Source organism: Varanus komodoensis, unplaced genomic scaffold (assembly GCF_004798865.1).
Source record: "Varanus komodoensis strain SLA01 unplaced genomic scaffold, ASM479886v1 scaffold15, whole genome shotgun sequence".
In the NCBI taxonomy this organism is placed as follows: Eukaryota; Metazoa; Chordata; class Lepidosauria; order Squamata; family Varanidae; genus Varanus; species Varanus komodoensis.
Window position 1 is genome coordinate 27694659 of NW_025335440.1, and position 16273 is coordinate 27710931.

At 37.6% G+C, this 16273-nt stretch overlaps 1 protein-coding gene across 1 annotated transcript in view; it reads left to right on the forward strand.

Annotated features, from left to right (window-relative positions):
• The window catches only part of CFAP69 (cilia and flagella associated protein 69), a 37700-nt gene extending 22863 nt beyond the window's left edge, over positions 1–14837 (forward strand). Inside the window, exons 13-23 of the mRNA XM_044425093.1 lie at positions 481–645; positions 2510–2622; positions 3549–3667; positions 4132–4213; positions 8292–8484; positions 10180–10317; positions 10756–10832; positions 11612–11809; positions 12172–12258; positions 12880–12984; positions 14496–14837. Of these exons, the coding sequence (XP_044281028.1) occupies positions 481–645; positions 2510–2622; positions 3549–3667; positions 4132–4213; positions 8292–8484; positions 10180–10317; positions 10756–10832; positions 11612–11809; positions 12172–12258; positions 12880–12984; positions 14496–14672 (1454 nt within the window). The 3' untranslated portion in view covers positions 14673–14837. The remainder of the gene's footprint in view (positions 1–480; positions 646–2509; positions 2623–3548; positions 3668–4131; positions 4214–8291; positions 8485–10179; positions 10318–10755; positions 10833–11611; positions 11810–12171; positions 12259–12879; positions 12985–14495) is intronic.
• The last annotated feature ends 1436 nt before the right edge of the window (positions 14838–16273 follow it).

Sequence of the window (16273 nt, forward strand, 5' to 3'; positions counted from 1 at the left end):
TGACACACATGGGGAACTGTATGCAATTAATTTGCTAGTGTAGACTACAACTTGGGTATACATAAATCATCAGGAAACAGCCTACACATACTCAGTTTTCTTTTTTAATATGTGTGGGGAAGTACTACCACTGCCCTGTGACCTTTGCCACAGTCAGGAAGCTTCAAGAAGCTGGATCCCACTTATAAATCATACTTTCAGTATTTCTTCTTCCTGTACAAAGGCACCAAAAAGCTATGGTAATATTTTCCTTTATATTTGGTGATCTTCCATTAAATTTATATTACAGTTGCTGATTTAGGTACTTGATTAAATATTAGGAAAAATCTATGTTGTGGTAACAAAGTACAATCTTGATGTTTACAATATTCTTTAAATCATTTTTACACAAAAGGTTTTGCACATCCCAACTGCTGAAGGTCAAACATAACAGTATATTGCAAAATAAGATGTTCAACTTCCTGTGTTTGATTTTCACAGATCACTTCTTTGCACAAGGGAATAGTTTCTATGGTACAGGTGGGCGTGGCTCCAAACTTGCACAGATGCGCTACAGTTTACGAGTGCTGAGTCCTGTTGTGTCTCTTTGTGATGAAGCTGTGAATCTTGATCTTTGTGATCAGGGAGCCATTTACCAACTGTTGGGTAAAGTATAGCTTAAGTTCTTTTACTTTCATTAATTCAAGATAGCCTGGATTGCTGAATTAAACTCTTCCAAATTTCACTTTGAATATGCTTTGACATTTTACTTTTTAAATTCTAACTATTAGCCTTTAATTAACCTTCCATTCTTTATAAACAATATTGTGTAGAATGCTAATCTACTCATTCTTTATGGACTATAATGTACAGAATTATATAACCCTTATATTTGCTACTGAGGTCTTTCTCAGGGAACTGCTAATTACTGCTATGCCATATATTAATTTTATTATTTATTTATTTATATGTGTATTTATAGGCCACCTATAACTGCCAAGGCCTTCCTAGGCGGCTTACAATACATAAAACATACTAACACATTAAAACCAATTAAAACACATTAAAAAACCAAAGTAAAACACATTAAAACCAATTAAAACAATGAATTAAAACATCTATAAAAGCAATGTAAAAAGGGTCACAGCATTCAGGCTAAGAGTTAAAAAGAATCCTAAAAATATATTATAGTCGCTGTGGTTTGTCAATTTTTTTCAGTATTGGTTTTATTGTCTATTTAAATATGATTATTTATTGTCTGTATGTCTTTTAAATTTGTAAACTGCCCAGAGAGCCCAATGGGCTATGGGGTGGTATAGAAGTGTAATAAATAAAAAAATATTTTTTATCATGGGTTCAGTATGGGTTTTACAATAAAACATTTTTTCTGGTCAGATATCGCCAGATTCAGCTATAACTTTTTAAGCAATTTAAGTTATGTTTTTAAAGAACAGTATATGAATTTGTGGTCAAAATGGGAGAAAGTATTGTTTCTGTAGTAGCTATATATACCATGTTCATGTATAAAGTACTGAATGCTTTATAAATGAGCACTGTGAATATATAGCTCAAGCAAGAAAGTTGCCTTTTCGTCAGCACTCCTGCAGAAGTCATGACGCATGTTGCTTCCCTGTGCAGTTTTGCACTCTGAATGTACTATTTGCGTCTCAGTACCAGGGAGAGTCTTAGAATTTGTCGATCAAACTAATCTTTTTGATTACATGGAGTCTTTTTCCAGGAACCTGCTCACACATTTTTTGCTTATGTGGCTTTTCTCTCTCTCATTCTCTCTCTCTCTCCCTCATTCTCTTTCTCTCCTTTGATCTCTTTGCCTCCAGACCAGTAGTAAACTGTGTTGTCAGCTTTAATAGGTTTGCTTGGCAAGAATCAACAGGTTCAATGTGACAAAATTTGAGAATTCTAGTCTTCGAGGTTTAGCCTTTATTTTATTTTTCACCATTTCCTTGTATAATCTTGAGTAGTATAGAATCACTCAAATTATTGTCCTGGAACACATTACATACATGGGAAAACTATTTAAATATTTGCTTTGTCTCATAGAGTTTTTTATATTTTCCTTTAAAATAGTTTTCCTTGCCACACTACAGAAATACTGAGAAGTATATAAAGCAATATATAAGTGATGCCTGGTGCAGCACTCCTAACAAAACAAATGCCTTGTGATAGTGCATCCAGTTTATATATTTATGAAGTTTAAAAATTATAACAGATTTAAAAATGTGAAACAGTTCAGCATAAAAGGCCAGCTGGTGTTTTATGCTGAAGTGTTTCACATTTTTAAATCTGTTAATACATTGATAAACTAGATGCACTATCTTTGGTCATTGGTTTTGTTTTGAAATAATGGGGGGCAGGTTCAAATACAGTTTGCTATGCAAGGGGGATGGGGAATCATGCTGCTTTAAAAGTAAATATTGAGTATGCATAGCTTTCACATGTAATATATTCTGCTAACATAACAATTTCCAGAAGAGTAGCCACAAGATTCTTTGTTGTTATATTCTACTAGGTATCTTAAATAATACCACAAACAACTGTAAAGAATGTGCCATTGTGATTGAAATTCAGATTGATATCTTTCTTATTCTGTCAACACTTTGCGAAAATGATCTTCATAGAAAGGTATATATTATCACCTTGTTTTTAAAATCAGAGGTGTCTGTGTTATATAGTGTGATATTATCACATACAATTACGTGGTAGCGTATGTTTAAAATTTCCTTATGTAGGCCACATACTCTTCGCTTACATTTTTAATAATCTTACGGTGATAAACTCACAAGCAGCTGATTTTCCCTAGCAGTTTGCTGGAGGAGTTAAAGCATCAGCAGCATAGGAAAGTAGCTGTTTCTAAAAGAACACTGGAAGATTAAAAAGTTTTGCTAGTTAGAATTCATGTAACAAGGAGCCACTCCTGGAAATTTAATAAACTTGGCTCCTTCTTTTTTTGGGAGGGCAAAAGAAAATAAGTGAACCAGTGTTTCAAGTACTGAAAACCATTTTGGCTAAAGGGGCAGGATAGAAATCCAATAAATAAATAACAAATAGGTACAATTGCATGGATTTTGTTAAATCCATTCCATTCTATTTGTGTTTTGAAGCTAGTCGGGTAGCTTTCATTCTATCATGTGCTTGTTGATGGAATCATATTTTTAAGGGATAAATGAGAATCTTGGTCCTCTTAACTAATGTATGGTTGTACAAATATGCATGTAAGCAAATCCCCCACAAAAGTTAAAAAGTGGTCAACAATGTAGAAGCCACAAAAAGAGACCATTCATTGTGGCAGGTACAGGTCAAATCATAGCAACTTCAACTCATTTGAACTATTGCAGAATTCTCCAACATCCCTATGCTTTTCCTTGACTTTGTAGAGTCATTGTGTTTGAAATTGTCCATCAAGATTCTAAACTGACACAGCTGAAATATTATCTGAAAAGAAGAGAAAGTGACTACAATGGCAATATTTATTATAAAGTATTATAAAATTATTTATGATGTGTGTAGTTCTTTCAAACTCATGTGATTTTGACTAATACATTGAACAGGAACTCTTTGGATGGGAAGGAGTAGATACACTTATTCCATTTCTGAAGATGAATGCAAAGAAATTCTACAGTGGATTGGGCCATAATCGTCTCCTTTTTAGTGCTCTGGACTGCTTATGGTAACTCTTGCTATTTCAAGAAATTCCACCTTCTGTAAAAAGAGGATTTTAAGCAGGCATACTACAAGATGATAGTTATTCACCAGTAAATTTTAAATTTCACATGCAAATATCCCAGGTGTCTTCCTTTTGGGGTCTGTGCACATTCTGAGATTAAGTGTTTGCCTCATCAGATTATGGTAATTTAATGTCAGCCAAAGTAGTTCCCACTGAACTACTGAAATGAATAGTATTTAGATAAGAAACTTCTTTAAGCGAATATTATAGAAAACGAGGAACATTTTAAAAATAAAACCACATAGTATCCCTCGAGTATCCAAAATGTAGCAGTAACATTCTGGGTGCTTGGGTACAAATACTGAAACTAGGATTTTCTTTTCTGCAGTGTGTTAGCATAATTTCTGTGTGTTTCGTAAATGAAAGATGAAAAGAAATTCTAGATATTGAAATTATTTTCATTTAAGGAGCTGCATCATGGGCTGTACCATTTTAGAGGACTATTTCCTTGAAAGGGAAGGTCTCTTTACTCTCCTGGATCTGCTCATGGTAGGTGTTAGCATTTGAATACCAGCTATACTAAAGTATTGATCATACTATGTTATTAACTTTTCCTAACGTGTGAATGTTTCTTTGTTTAATTTTTACCTGGCTCTTGAGTTGAAAGGACTCTCAGAGCAGCTTATATGCAATCAGTAAAAAGAAACCCCTGCTCTCATATATATAGACCAGAGCAGCCTTTTTCAACTTTTTTACTTTAGAAGAAAAATATTATTATAAACCCTTCAACCTGTGTACATGTTCTCAGAAGCTGCTGTTGTTATGATTTCTTTAATACCACCCTTACCATAAAAACTGTTTTGAAGTTTAAGATGGGAAAGCCCCTCTAGCCTGGCCTGATTTGCCTATGGGAAGGGTCCATCTGCCAGGCGCAAAGGCAGTAGCTGCCTCCTCTTCTTTGTTTCAGCACCATACCCCAGAGATAGACTGTCTCTGCACATGGAGGATTCACTGGTGGCCCATCATTTCCTCCTTCCACTGCCACATCATGTGCCAACAAATATGGAAAACAAGAGAGTGGTCTGCAGATGGGAAACACTCAATATACATTCCAGTTCCCAAGTGTCGTGAGGTAACTCACGCTTCAATTAACTCACACAGCAGACCGTATATCAGCTAAAAACTTTTATTGCTACTCACTACAAGATTTATGATGTAACTGATAAGCTCCACTAACGAGCTCCCTGTCGGCCACAGTTGCTGCTTCTTTCTGAACTCTCTTCGAAAGCATCACATGGCATCAAACCTTCTTGTCTCATCTTTCTGCCCAAGGGTGTGACAAACCCCTGTCCCTTTGTCGTAATTGGGTCTGTCGTGTTAAGGCTCTCCTATTTTGGGCATGTGCCAAACTCTCCGTCATGTCTTCTTGCCCTCCTGAGCTCTGTTCAGCAGTTTCAGAGCTAGGAGCTGGGGGGGGCACCTTCCTCAGGCAGCCCAGAGCTAGAATCAGAGGAAGCTACTCTTGCAGGCACTTCCCCATCAGCCTGTGGGGGGGTTGTATGTTCAGGGGCCAAGGGATGAGGTGATGGAGAGGTTTCTTGCTCACTAGCCTGAGAGCCAGGCTGTATATGGGCTGTCTAAGCACTGGTTCTCAAATATAAGTCTCCTTGGTCCATTGCCAAAGTCTCACTGTCAGCTCCTGTCTCTTCCTCACGAGTAGACATCTCTGCCGAGCCATCAGGCATGACACCAGAGAGTAGATGCAAAAGAGTACAGCAATTATAGGTCCATGTGAGCAAAGTGATGCTCAACATGTTGCAACAAATAATTTTCCCTGATAAGGAGTTAGAAATGCTTGATATTCAAAATGGATTCTGAAAAACAAGAGGCACTCAAGATCATACTGCAAATATACAGTGGATCCCGAAGCACACCACAGAATTTCAGAAGAAGATCAGTCTATGCTCTCTAGTGTATAGTAAAGCCTTGTGTGATTCATGAGAAGCTATGGATGGTCTTGAAAGAAATGGGTGTGCATCAGCATTTGATTGTCCTAATGTGGAACCTGTATTGTGGATGAGAAGCTATTGTTAGGCCCAAATATGGAAAAACATAATGGTTTCCTACAGGCAAAGGCATTAGACAAGGATGTGTCTCCCTGTTTTCCTATCTGTACATGGAACATATCATAAGGAAAGCTGGGTTAGGATCAGAGGAGGAAGGAGTAACAATTGTAAGAAAATACATCAATAATTTAAGATAGTCAGATGATGCCATATTACTGGCAAAAAGCTGCAGTGAATTGAAATGACTTGATGAAAGTGAAAGAAGAAAGTGCAGAAGCAGGACTGCATTGAGATAACAAAAATCATAATGACAGAAGAAATACATAACATTAAGCTCGCTCATGACTTAATGCTCATAACATTAAGCTCAACAAAGAAAAATTGAAATTATGAAAGATTTGGCTTAGTCATCAATTATTTTTTATTATTATTTTATTTAGAAGGCTTCTATGCCGCCCCATTCGCCGAAGCCTCGGGGCGGCTCACAATAATAAATAAATAAGGACAGAATAAAACAGTATAATATGAGTCGACCTAGCCCGAAAAATAAAATAAATAATATTAACAATTAAAATAGCATTTGAATAAAAAGGTATTCACCTGGCGCCGAAAAACAAATAACGACGGCGCCAGGCAGACCTCTCTGGGGAGCGCATTCCATAGATTGGGTTCCATCGCAGAGAAAGCCCTCCTCCAAGTACTTACCCTCCTAATATCCTTCACGGAGGGTTCCCGGAGAAGGGCCTCTCCCACTGATCTCAAGGGGTGGGCGGGCACATATGGACCTAAGCGCTCCTTCAGGTAACCAGGACCCAAGCCGTTAAGGGCTTTATAGGTCATAACCAACACCTTGAATTGGGCCCGGACTATCAGCCAAAGATACCAAAGGAAGACTGAGACTTGCAAGGGGCTAGAAAAGATAATCAAATGTAAGGATGTCTCATTGGAGTCCAAGATGAAGATCATCCACACTATTGTATTATGGGTATGAAAGCTGGACAGTGAAGACAGCTGACAAGAAGAAAATGGTTGCATTTGAAACTTGGTGCTGGAGGAGAGCTTTGAAAATACCTGGGCTGACAGAAAGATAAACAAATGGGTAAAAGCTCAAATCAAGCCAGAACTTTCCCTGGAAGCAAACATGACAAAACTGAAACTGTCATACCTTGGACGTATCATGAAGAAGCAAGACTCAGTGGAGAAAAACAATAATGCTTGGGAAAGTTGAAGGCACAAGCAACGAAATATGAGATGGATCAATTCTATATAGGAAGCCACAGACATGTGTTTACAACAGCTGAGCAAGGCTGTCAAGCACATCTCATTTGAGGGCATTCATTCACATAGTTTCCTTAAATCAGAGATGACTTCACAACACATAACAGCAACAACAGAAAAACAACATGAAGACTGTATGCTATAAACAAGATATGTGCACTCTTATTCTTCAAAAACATATCATGCAATATACCCTTCACTGTATATGTACAACAGTCTGGATTTTTCAGCCAGATGAGGCCCATTTCATAAAAAGGAATTGCAAAATGTTTTAATATTTCTGAACTTTGTCAAAATAATCTAAATAATGTATCATAGAAGCTGTAAATCCATTCCAAGAAAACATGCCTTAAATTTATGCAAATCAGTAATATCGAAATGTTCATGAGGTTACATAAATATTTTCATTTGCATATGCTATTCTGACTCTTACAGTTGAGGTTTTAGAGAACTTAGAATTTTTCAGAAAGGGAGAGCATGTTGGAATGAAATGTAATATAAGTTAATTATGTACAATACACTAGGCACTGTAGTTCCCAAAAAAGAAAGGCAAAATTCTTAATTGTGGGATTATACAGGCAGGAGGACATGGGCACTCTGATAAAAGAGCTATGAACAAACTGTGGATTAGACTCCACAGTGCAAGACTCCCTGCGCATGTTCAGCCATGTTCAGAAATATGTATTTCACAAATTTCTTTTATTTAAAATGGGGACAAAGATTCTCAGATATTTAAATTCTGTACTGCACATCAGTTTCTATGCAAATGTCATGTCCACAGAAATGGGGACAACAAATACTACCAAAATTTCATGCAATTAACATGCTTCTGTTAATTGCAGTACTATGGGCAGTATCCCGCAATGCTATTTTGCTTATGCAATGAATGAAGCTTGAGCTCCAGCACGTATAGCACTACACCAATAGTATAAGCTGACTTGACAGGTTTCTATGGAAAGCTGTTGTAGCTATTGGCACAGGGCTAAAGGTTGCGTACACTAGCACTTGTGTAAGTCGAGTGGCAATATTGAATACTTCCCATTGTGCATACCAAGAAACCTTGTCTAATCTCCTAAAATATGTGCTTTATGTATCCAAAGGATTTATACCAGAAATACAGGAAGCCAATATTAAGCATCTTATTGCTAGTCAAAGCTGTATGGGCTGTTGTGTACTTAACCCTTGTGACAATGCCCCATGGCAACCGGGAGAAGGGCCTTTTCAGTTGATATAATCTTAAGAAACTGTGTATCTAATTTTCTCCTTGTTTTTCTTCTTCAAAGTTAAATCAAAAGAATGTATGCAATCTAATTCTTGGAATATTAGTTGAATTTTGTGACAACCCTAAAGCAGCTTCTCATATCAATACCTGGCGAGGGAAAAAAGACCAAACAGCAGCTAATCTATTAATAAGTTTGTGGAGACAGGAAGAGGAAGAGATGGGAGTGAAGCATGACAAAGCTGGGAGAATTATTGGTAAGTATTAATTTACAGTGTGTTTCATATTATATTTGTAAATTAAAGCAATAAATTATGAAGACAAAATGATTTTTTCTGAGATAAACACCAGCAGCAATTGATCCTCTCTTAAATAACTTGTGGTGAGACAGCCATGTTGTCTGAACTGGTCCACTAAGTAATATGATTAAGGGAGGAAAATCCTTCAATTTCATTTGGAAACATGAGGATGCTGCTTGTAGCAGTTGATAAAAGATATTCACTGAAATATCTATAACTACTAGATCACAAGAGTGATCCAGTAGCTGGAAAACCAGTGTTTGCAAACAATTGCAGCTCTTTATCTGTTACCATGAAGAAATATGGAGAAAAATTGGCCTTTTCAATGTCTCTTGCTCCAAACTTTCTCTCAAAAGAATTCTTGTATTTCTGAAAGATATTTTGCATTGTCCCATGGGCTATATGACTGTCTAGAATTCCCTCATAAAGTTGTTAGTCTGAACCTCTGCCTCAGATGGCTTTTGTTTTTTAAAATGCTGGAACCCCCTTCCTCAGTCTCTACGGAAGTTTTCATTGTGGCCCTTCTACTAGGTTGGAGCTATGATGGTTATTCTACTATGTTGGAAGTAGTTTCAGGGTATGCCTGAAGGAAGCAGGGAGGGATCAGCCAAGGATGGGCTATCAAGCCTTTCTGACAGAAATTCCAGTTTTGGAGCCTAGATAGCAACAGAATGCAATGCAATGCAACGCAACGCAACACAACAAACTCAGCAGTTCCTCCTGCACTGCTGAGAAGAGCCTACAAGGGCTCTGAAGAGAGCAGAGCCTCCAAGACCGGAGAGCTTTGTTGTTTGGTCTCCTCTAAGGATGTGCAAGGAATCAGCTCGGCTTCCCAGACTCTGGTCCACTTTGCAGCACCAAGTTCATCATGATAGTGCCCAGCATTCATGGGGAATTTGCAATTAATAGAGCCCCATGTGCTGCACAAGCAGCAGCCCTCTTCCACACCTGGTGCTGCTACTACTGGCTGGCAGTGGGTGCAGAAAAACATAGGTTGCCAGGAATGGCACCTTAAATAGCCACCTGCAACAACCCTTTTCAGGGCTGTGCCAAGCACTGAAGAAGGTAGGTTGCTGGGAATGGTGCCTGGTGCAGCCTGTCACAGTGCCCATTTTCAGTGCTGCACCAGATACAGAAGAAAGTAGGTTGCCAGGAATGGCAGCTGGCATAGCCTCTTCCTGGCTTCCTCTTGTGGTTGATGCAGTCTTTCAAAACAAGATAAGCTGAGAGGAAGTCTGTGAACACTCATGGAGACCCAGTTGTGTAAGTTGCAACCCTCAATCTTGTGTGCCAGTTGCAGCAGTCAGGGGAGCTGCTTTCCTGGTGGGCCCTCATGAGCAAGCACTCCATGACCTGCCTTCTTCAGCTCAAGGAGCAGCTACCATGGCTGCTTCTGGTACACGAGGGGGCACTGCTGGCACAGCACATGGGGCTCAAATGGGCTTCCACACAATGGCCTGGAGTCCAGGGAGCCAAGCCCAGGGAATCCCGCAGACAGATTTCTCATGTATTCCTACTTAGATCTCATGCCTTCATGTATTTCAGTATCTAGTACCTGTCAAGCTTGTACTATATATCAGCAAAATAATTATAATGCTAAGCTTCTGATACTGATTATATCCTAGCATTCTCTTCTTGTTCTCTATGCTGCAGATACAAAGAAGCCATTAGTTGGCCAGTTCCAAAAAACCCAAGAAGTTATTCCAGTGCCTGCCAGTTGTCCCACTATTGCTGTCATGGACGTTGCTGAAAACATGAGAGCAAAGATTTATTGTATAATATGCAAACTAGGTAAAGACTATGAACTTCTTTCCTTCATATATACTAGCTTGCAAAGATAAGTATAAAAGAAATAATTGTTGTTACATAATCAAAACCAAACTGTACAAACAGAAGAATAAGACTCACAAAAAAGTAAATAATAGACCAACTAGTACTTATATTTGTGAACAGGGTTGCTAGCAGTTGGTCGTGAGAGTGCTTCTGTGCTTTTGAGTTTTCTGTGTCAAGAATGCAATACTGCTGCTGCTACCACTGGTGCTATAGGAAAGGGAAGGTCTGTTTCTCCTTGCCAACCATCTATTAAAGGCTTCTAAGCCAGGAGCTGCTCGTTTTTTTTTTTTTTTTGCTGGGATTATCTAGTTTTGCTCATGTGTGCACTTTAAAATAGCCTTGTGACAGTGTAAATCTTAATACAGGAATGAGATAACTGTTAATGCCTTACTTTAGGCTTTGAGAATTTGCCTGGTCTCTCTGCGAAGGATTTTGTTACACTTGCTATTATACGTAGATATCTTGACTTTAAGGTAAGTATTGTTCAAACCATGGTTTGCTGTTTATAGCTTCATTTATTGAAACTGGTAGAATTAAGAATGTTTAGTTCTGCATGTTTATTTCTCCACAGGTATTATGTAGGACAGCTTGTTTCAATAAAATGCAAAACTCTTCAAAAACGTATTTTATTTTGTTCACAGCTTAAAGAGTATATGGCTGGCTGGGGAAACCCAGGAGTTGTAGGACATTCTTCTGTCTAAATATAATAGGATTATACCCAAAATTGTTACAGACAGACATTTAGACAGAGAATTAAGAATGGGATTCTCCTAACCTGTATTACTTCATCTTTACCAGTATAATCTAGAACAAATATACCATGTCTTTACAAAATTCATGTCTTAAATTGATAACTTCAGATTATATAAATCATTTATTATTTGACAGTTTTCTTAGCCTGTTTTGTTAGGCATTCCTTTGTTTACTTCTCTAGACCAGTGCCCTGCAGATGTTTTGTATACATAGACCTTTGAATATTGACTATGCTGGATAGGGCTGATGTGAGTGATGATCCAAAACATCTGGAAGACTCTAGGAACTACCCTGCTCTAGACCACAGTGCCAAAGCTATTGCACTTACAGTGGCATTCAGCTTTTTTAAAAAGTATCAGTTCTGCTATCCAAAATCCATAAAACTAGCAGAACAAACACAGTACACTAATACTAAGATAACTATCATTTTGGGGCGGTGGGGTAGAGAGCTCTTAAAATTACCCTTTAAGAACCTTTCATTTGTTTCTTATTCATAAAGGTTGGTGAAATCTGGGGTGAAATGTGTGCTGAACTTAAAAAAGAGCAATTCAGACCAGTCACTCCTGACCAGGAAGCTTTGCAAGTTATTACTGAAGCATTTGAAAATGTTGGCAAGATGGTTGTCTCCCTCCAAACTGAAATGCTAGAAAGCCAGCAATACCAGGAGATTCAGGAGGAAGAAAAAAGCTATGCCAAAGTAAGCACAGAAAAGGCCACGGATTTAACAGATTAATTACCTTTCTGCTCACATGTAGTGGTGATCATTATTTTTTTCTTTAAAAGCTGAAAGTTTATATATGTGATCTCTCCTGCAGAACATAGACACTTTACTGTGGGGCAGGGAGCCATGTGCAAATATGGCATGAGGTACATCAGCATTGAGGCCTGTACTGTAGGCAGGACACCTGCTCTATGAATTTTGACCTCCTTGGAGCTATAAGATTCCATTTAAAATTATGGAATTATGGGCACTGAATTATGTCACTTGAAGTACTTCTGAAGAGTAACTGAGGGTGGGGAGAGCTTTGATTTTTCTCCTTATTTTCTTTCCCATTCTAGATTCAGTCTCTTCATAAACAAAAGGAAATGGTCAGTAAGTCCTGGGAGAATTTCTTAACCCGGACTTCAAATTATGAGGCTTTAAAGGTAAGAAAGTTATTCAGAAAGCATTGGGGTGGTATTATTCAATTCACTAAGCTATTAAGATTGGTTGGAAAAGCCATTAAAACTCTTCTTTCATTATTATTTATACTTTAAAGGTAAATAGACTAGAAAAGAACATGAAGCACTTTGAAAATTAGGCAGGCTTGCAGGAGTTGTGGGTGTTCAAAAATGGAGGTCTAAAATGAGTTTCCAAGAATTCCTTTGGTTTCTGCTACAAGCAGTACTCTTTAACCTCTGTGACATCTTTTTATTCACTTGCATAGAAGGACATTTTATGTACAAAATTGTTTGCTTGGTTGTTTGTTTACTTAGTTAATTTTTAATATTTCTTACTACATTAACTCTGGGTGAGTCAGCCACATAATACTTAGAAAAAGTGTTATAGGAAGCACTCCTAGTTATGATTTTCACAATAAACCTACGATTCTATAACCCATTTACCTGGAAGCAAGACCTATTAAATTCAATGAAACTTTTATAAGGTTGTATTATTAGCCTAATCATTAAGTTAAGAGTAAATGAAGCTAAAAATTGAGGGTATAAGTAGTGTGGGTATATCATTTCTCTCTCATCTTTGAACAATATTTTTTGAAACTGTTACAGAAGGCAAAAAGGCTTCAGGAAAAATCCATTGAAAATTCTAAATCAAAGATAAAACAACATAACGCTACTTTCCATCCAACTGACATTAAAGGCCTAAATACAACTGTAAGTAAAATGCGTTGTTGCTCATTTTTAACCAAACCAGAATAGTATAAAAATTACAGATATATATTTGAGAAAACTCTGAGGATATCTCCATGTAATGCATGGAGATGTTTGTCTTACATCATCACACAGGAAATATTTCACAAATTCAATAAGCATCATATTCATACTTCAAGATGCAAGATGCAACACAGTATTTTCAGACAAGCAGATACATCACCTTTGGAGATAAATTGCTAATCCATGTGTTTGATCACAAGGATTAGCATGTTCATTGTGTTTGGGGTTTTGCCTTTAATTACAGAATTTCATGGTGCCAAAGTTTTCCTCTTGCCTTCACTCTCCATATGTAATGCTATCATTCACATACCTTCCCTTCATAACTCTCCTTTGTCAGCTCTTCTCCACCCTTCTGTTACAATATCCCTTTTTTCCTTTCTGTCTTCCTCTCTGGGCATGTGTACAAGTGAGTCAATTCACCTGAGCACACATTTTAGAATAAAGGAATTAAAATTGCACAAACTTCCATGATGGAACTTTGTAAATATGCATTTTTGAAAAGGAGGTATGTCCAGGAATGTGCAAATACTGAGCCATCAAAAATGAAGACAAGGGAAAAACAGTTGTGTGTGTACTATATGAAATGACAGAAATGAAATGACAGAAAGAGGAGTAAAATTATGCTACATGGACACACCCATTTAGAAACATAACAGTAAACATCAAACCCACTTCCCCACATAAATCCCCCAAGGTTCTGCTTACATGGGTGGCTCTTTGCACTCGTATGACATGCCAGAAAAGTTTGGCCGATTTTACTCTTTCTGAAAAAATATGGACATAGTAGAGAAATAATCACAGTGTGGCTGCAGTACCAGAGTGATGGCATGTGGACAGCTTGCAAAATCACAGAAGTGGGAAAAAGCCTTGCCTAATCAAGTCCTAAGAATCTGTCCTAAAATACTGATTTAAACTTTGTGATACTGTACAAGATTTTTGATCACTTAATCATAAGAGCAAAAGAATTTTAGAGTGAAGATAAGAAGCAGTTATGGAGGAAATATGGAAAGACATACAGGTGGCAAAAGTAAGATTATTATTATTATAATAGTCTCCTGCATTTTAACAAAATGAGTACAATAGTTTCTTAACCTTCACCTATTTCCTTTCATATAGTTCCTTTGTAATAAAAAACACCGTTTACACATCCGTCAAGTTCTTTTTCAAGCCACATCTGTACAAATAAATGTACATTTAAATATATTAATAAATGCTACATAACTCAAATCTAAAGCATAAGCTTAAGACATGTGTTTCTGAACAGTCAACTAAAATGTAAATTTTATAATGCACAGAGCTATGAATAAGAAAATCTATTCAAAAAACCAACTAATAGTTTATATAGTCACTTTCAAAGATGTTTGTTTCCAAGAAATGCTTGGAAAAGAAGACCAGAACCTGCGCTCATTTCATTTTATCAGAATACTGAGCACTGTGTTTTGTTTTTCCAGATTGCATCTGGTCACCTAGTAACAGTGGAAAGTACACCTTCTGAATTGACTGGAGGGCCACTAGCAGATACAGATCTTGCACTCAAAAGACTTCCTATTCGCGGAGGAGCATTAAAAAGAATCAAAGGAGTTAAAGTGATGGATTCATTCAAGAAAGGTTCAGTATCTGTAAAATAAATATTGACCACTACTGTTTTAGACAATTGTTCATATCTTAGTTAATTTATATGCATATTTCAAGTACCTGTTGTATCACTCTGGTAAAAGACAGTTGTTTTTGCTTAAGAAATAATGTTTACATCATGTTGCTAATGAATAAATTCAGTGCATTAGAAAAATCAATCATGTCTAATCATTGCCAAAATGATTGAATTTGCATCCTGTTCTCACTGAACTCTCTGATCCTGAACATTCAGGATATGAAGTGGCATTGGTAAACACTGCCGTATCCAGTAATTATTACTAAATGAGGTGAATAGGAAAAAATGCAAGAACATTGATGTGTTATAGGCAAAGACTTTAAAGCTTAAATAAACAGCCAGTGGCTGATTCATACATTCCCATTACATATATCCCAGTTCCCTAACTTTCAAGGAAAACCACAACCAAATTGACTAAAGCCCAGAAATTGCTGTTTTATCTGGCTTGTTTCAGTGTATAAGCTCTGCCTCACAGTTTACTGGCAAACTGTTCTTTGTTTCTCATTCTTAGGGAAAAAGGGTTGAAGGAAGTGTATCTATAAATTTTTGCACTAATCATTGAAATAACTACTCAGTAATTTAAGTAAAATAAAATAAAATAAACTCAACATGGAAACAATACTGTGTAGTGTTTCCATTACAGCAGGGAATGTACACTGTTACCAAAAGAACATGAATTCACACGTGTACTGAACTCTTTTGCAAAAGTATAGTGCACACATGGGATTTATACTTTACTGTGACAAAATGGGGAAAAGCTCTAGAACACTTACAATTTAAATACAGAAGTTTTATTTTAGTACAAATATTTACCAGAAATATTTGATGGTTTATAATGCCAATCCTTGAGTACTGGACTAGCAGATTATTCTTCGTCGTGGCCTCTGTGCATCACACATATGGGGTGCTGCACCTGTGCAGTGCCTAGGCCGGAAGATTAGAAAGCTAACGGGTTTTGGTGGGAAAACTCCGCTCCCCTCCCCCTCCATAGTATAAACAGAGCGGAGTGTTCACCATTTTACTGTCTTTGCAACTGCCGTTCGCTGTGCCTCATGCCTGTTTGTCTCTCGCTTAGATTCTGCCTCGTGTTCGTTCTATGGTTCTTATACCTATCTTGTTATATTCCATGTTTTTTCTCTTACCCGTTTTACAATCTTTCTTTCTAAAAAAAAAAACCAAAAATATTATAACTTTACCCCCTGCACTATCTTCTTCTTTCCTTTTCACAATGGCGCAGCGAGCGGCATTTTGCAAATGCATCGAGTGTGGCTCCAAGTTGTCCCCAGCGGACCAGCATGATCTATGCCTCCTCTGCCTCGGTGAGGGGCATAGAACTGATAAGTGCGGCCATTGCTTGGCCTTCACCAAGCAGGCCAGAAAAAATAGGGAGAATCATCTCCATAAGCTACTCTGGGACCAGGCCTTGATGCAATCAGACCAGTTGGTCTTAAGGCCTGGCTCCTCTTAGACTGCGCCTCTTCAGCGCTCTGCCTCTGCCTCAGCTGCGCCCTCCAAGCCCCCTACCTCGGCTACACCTCCACAGCGTCCTTCGGATGAAGGCACTACTTCAGTGGAAGC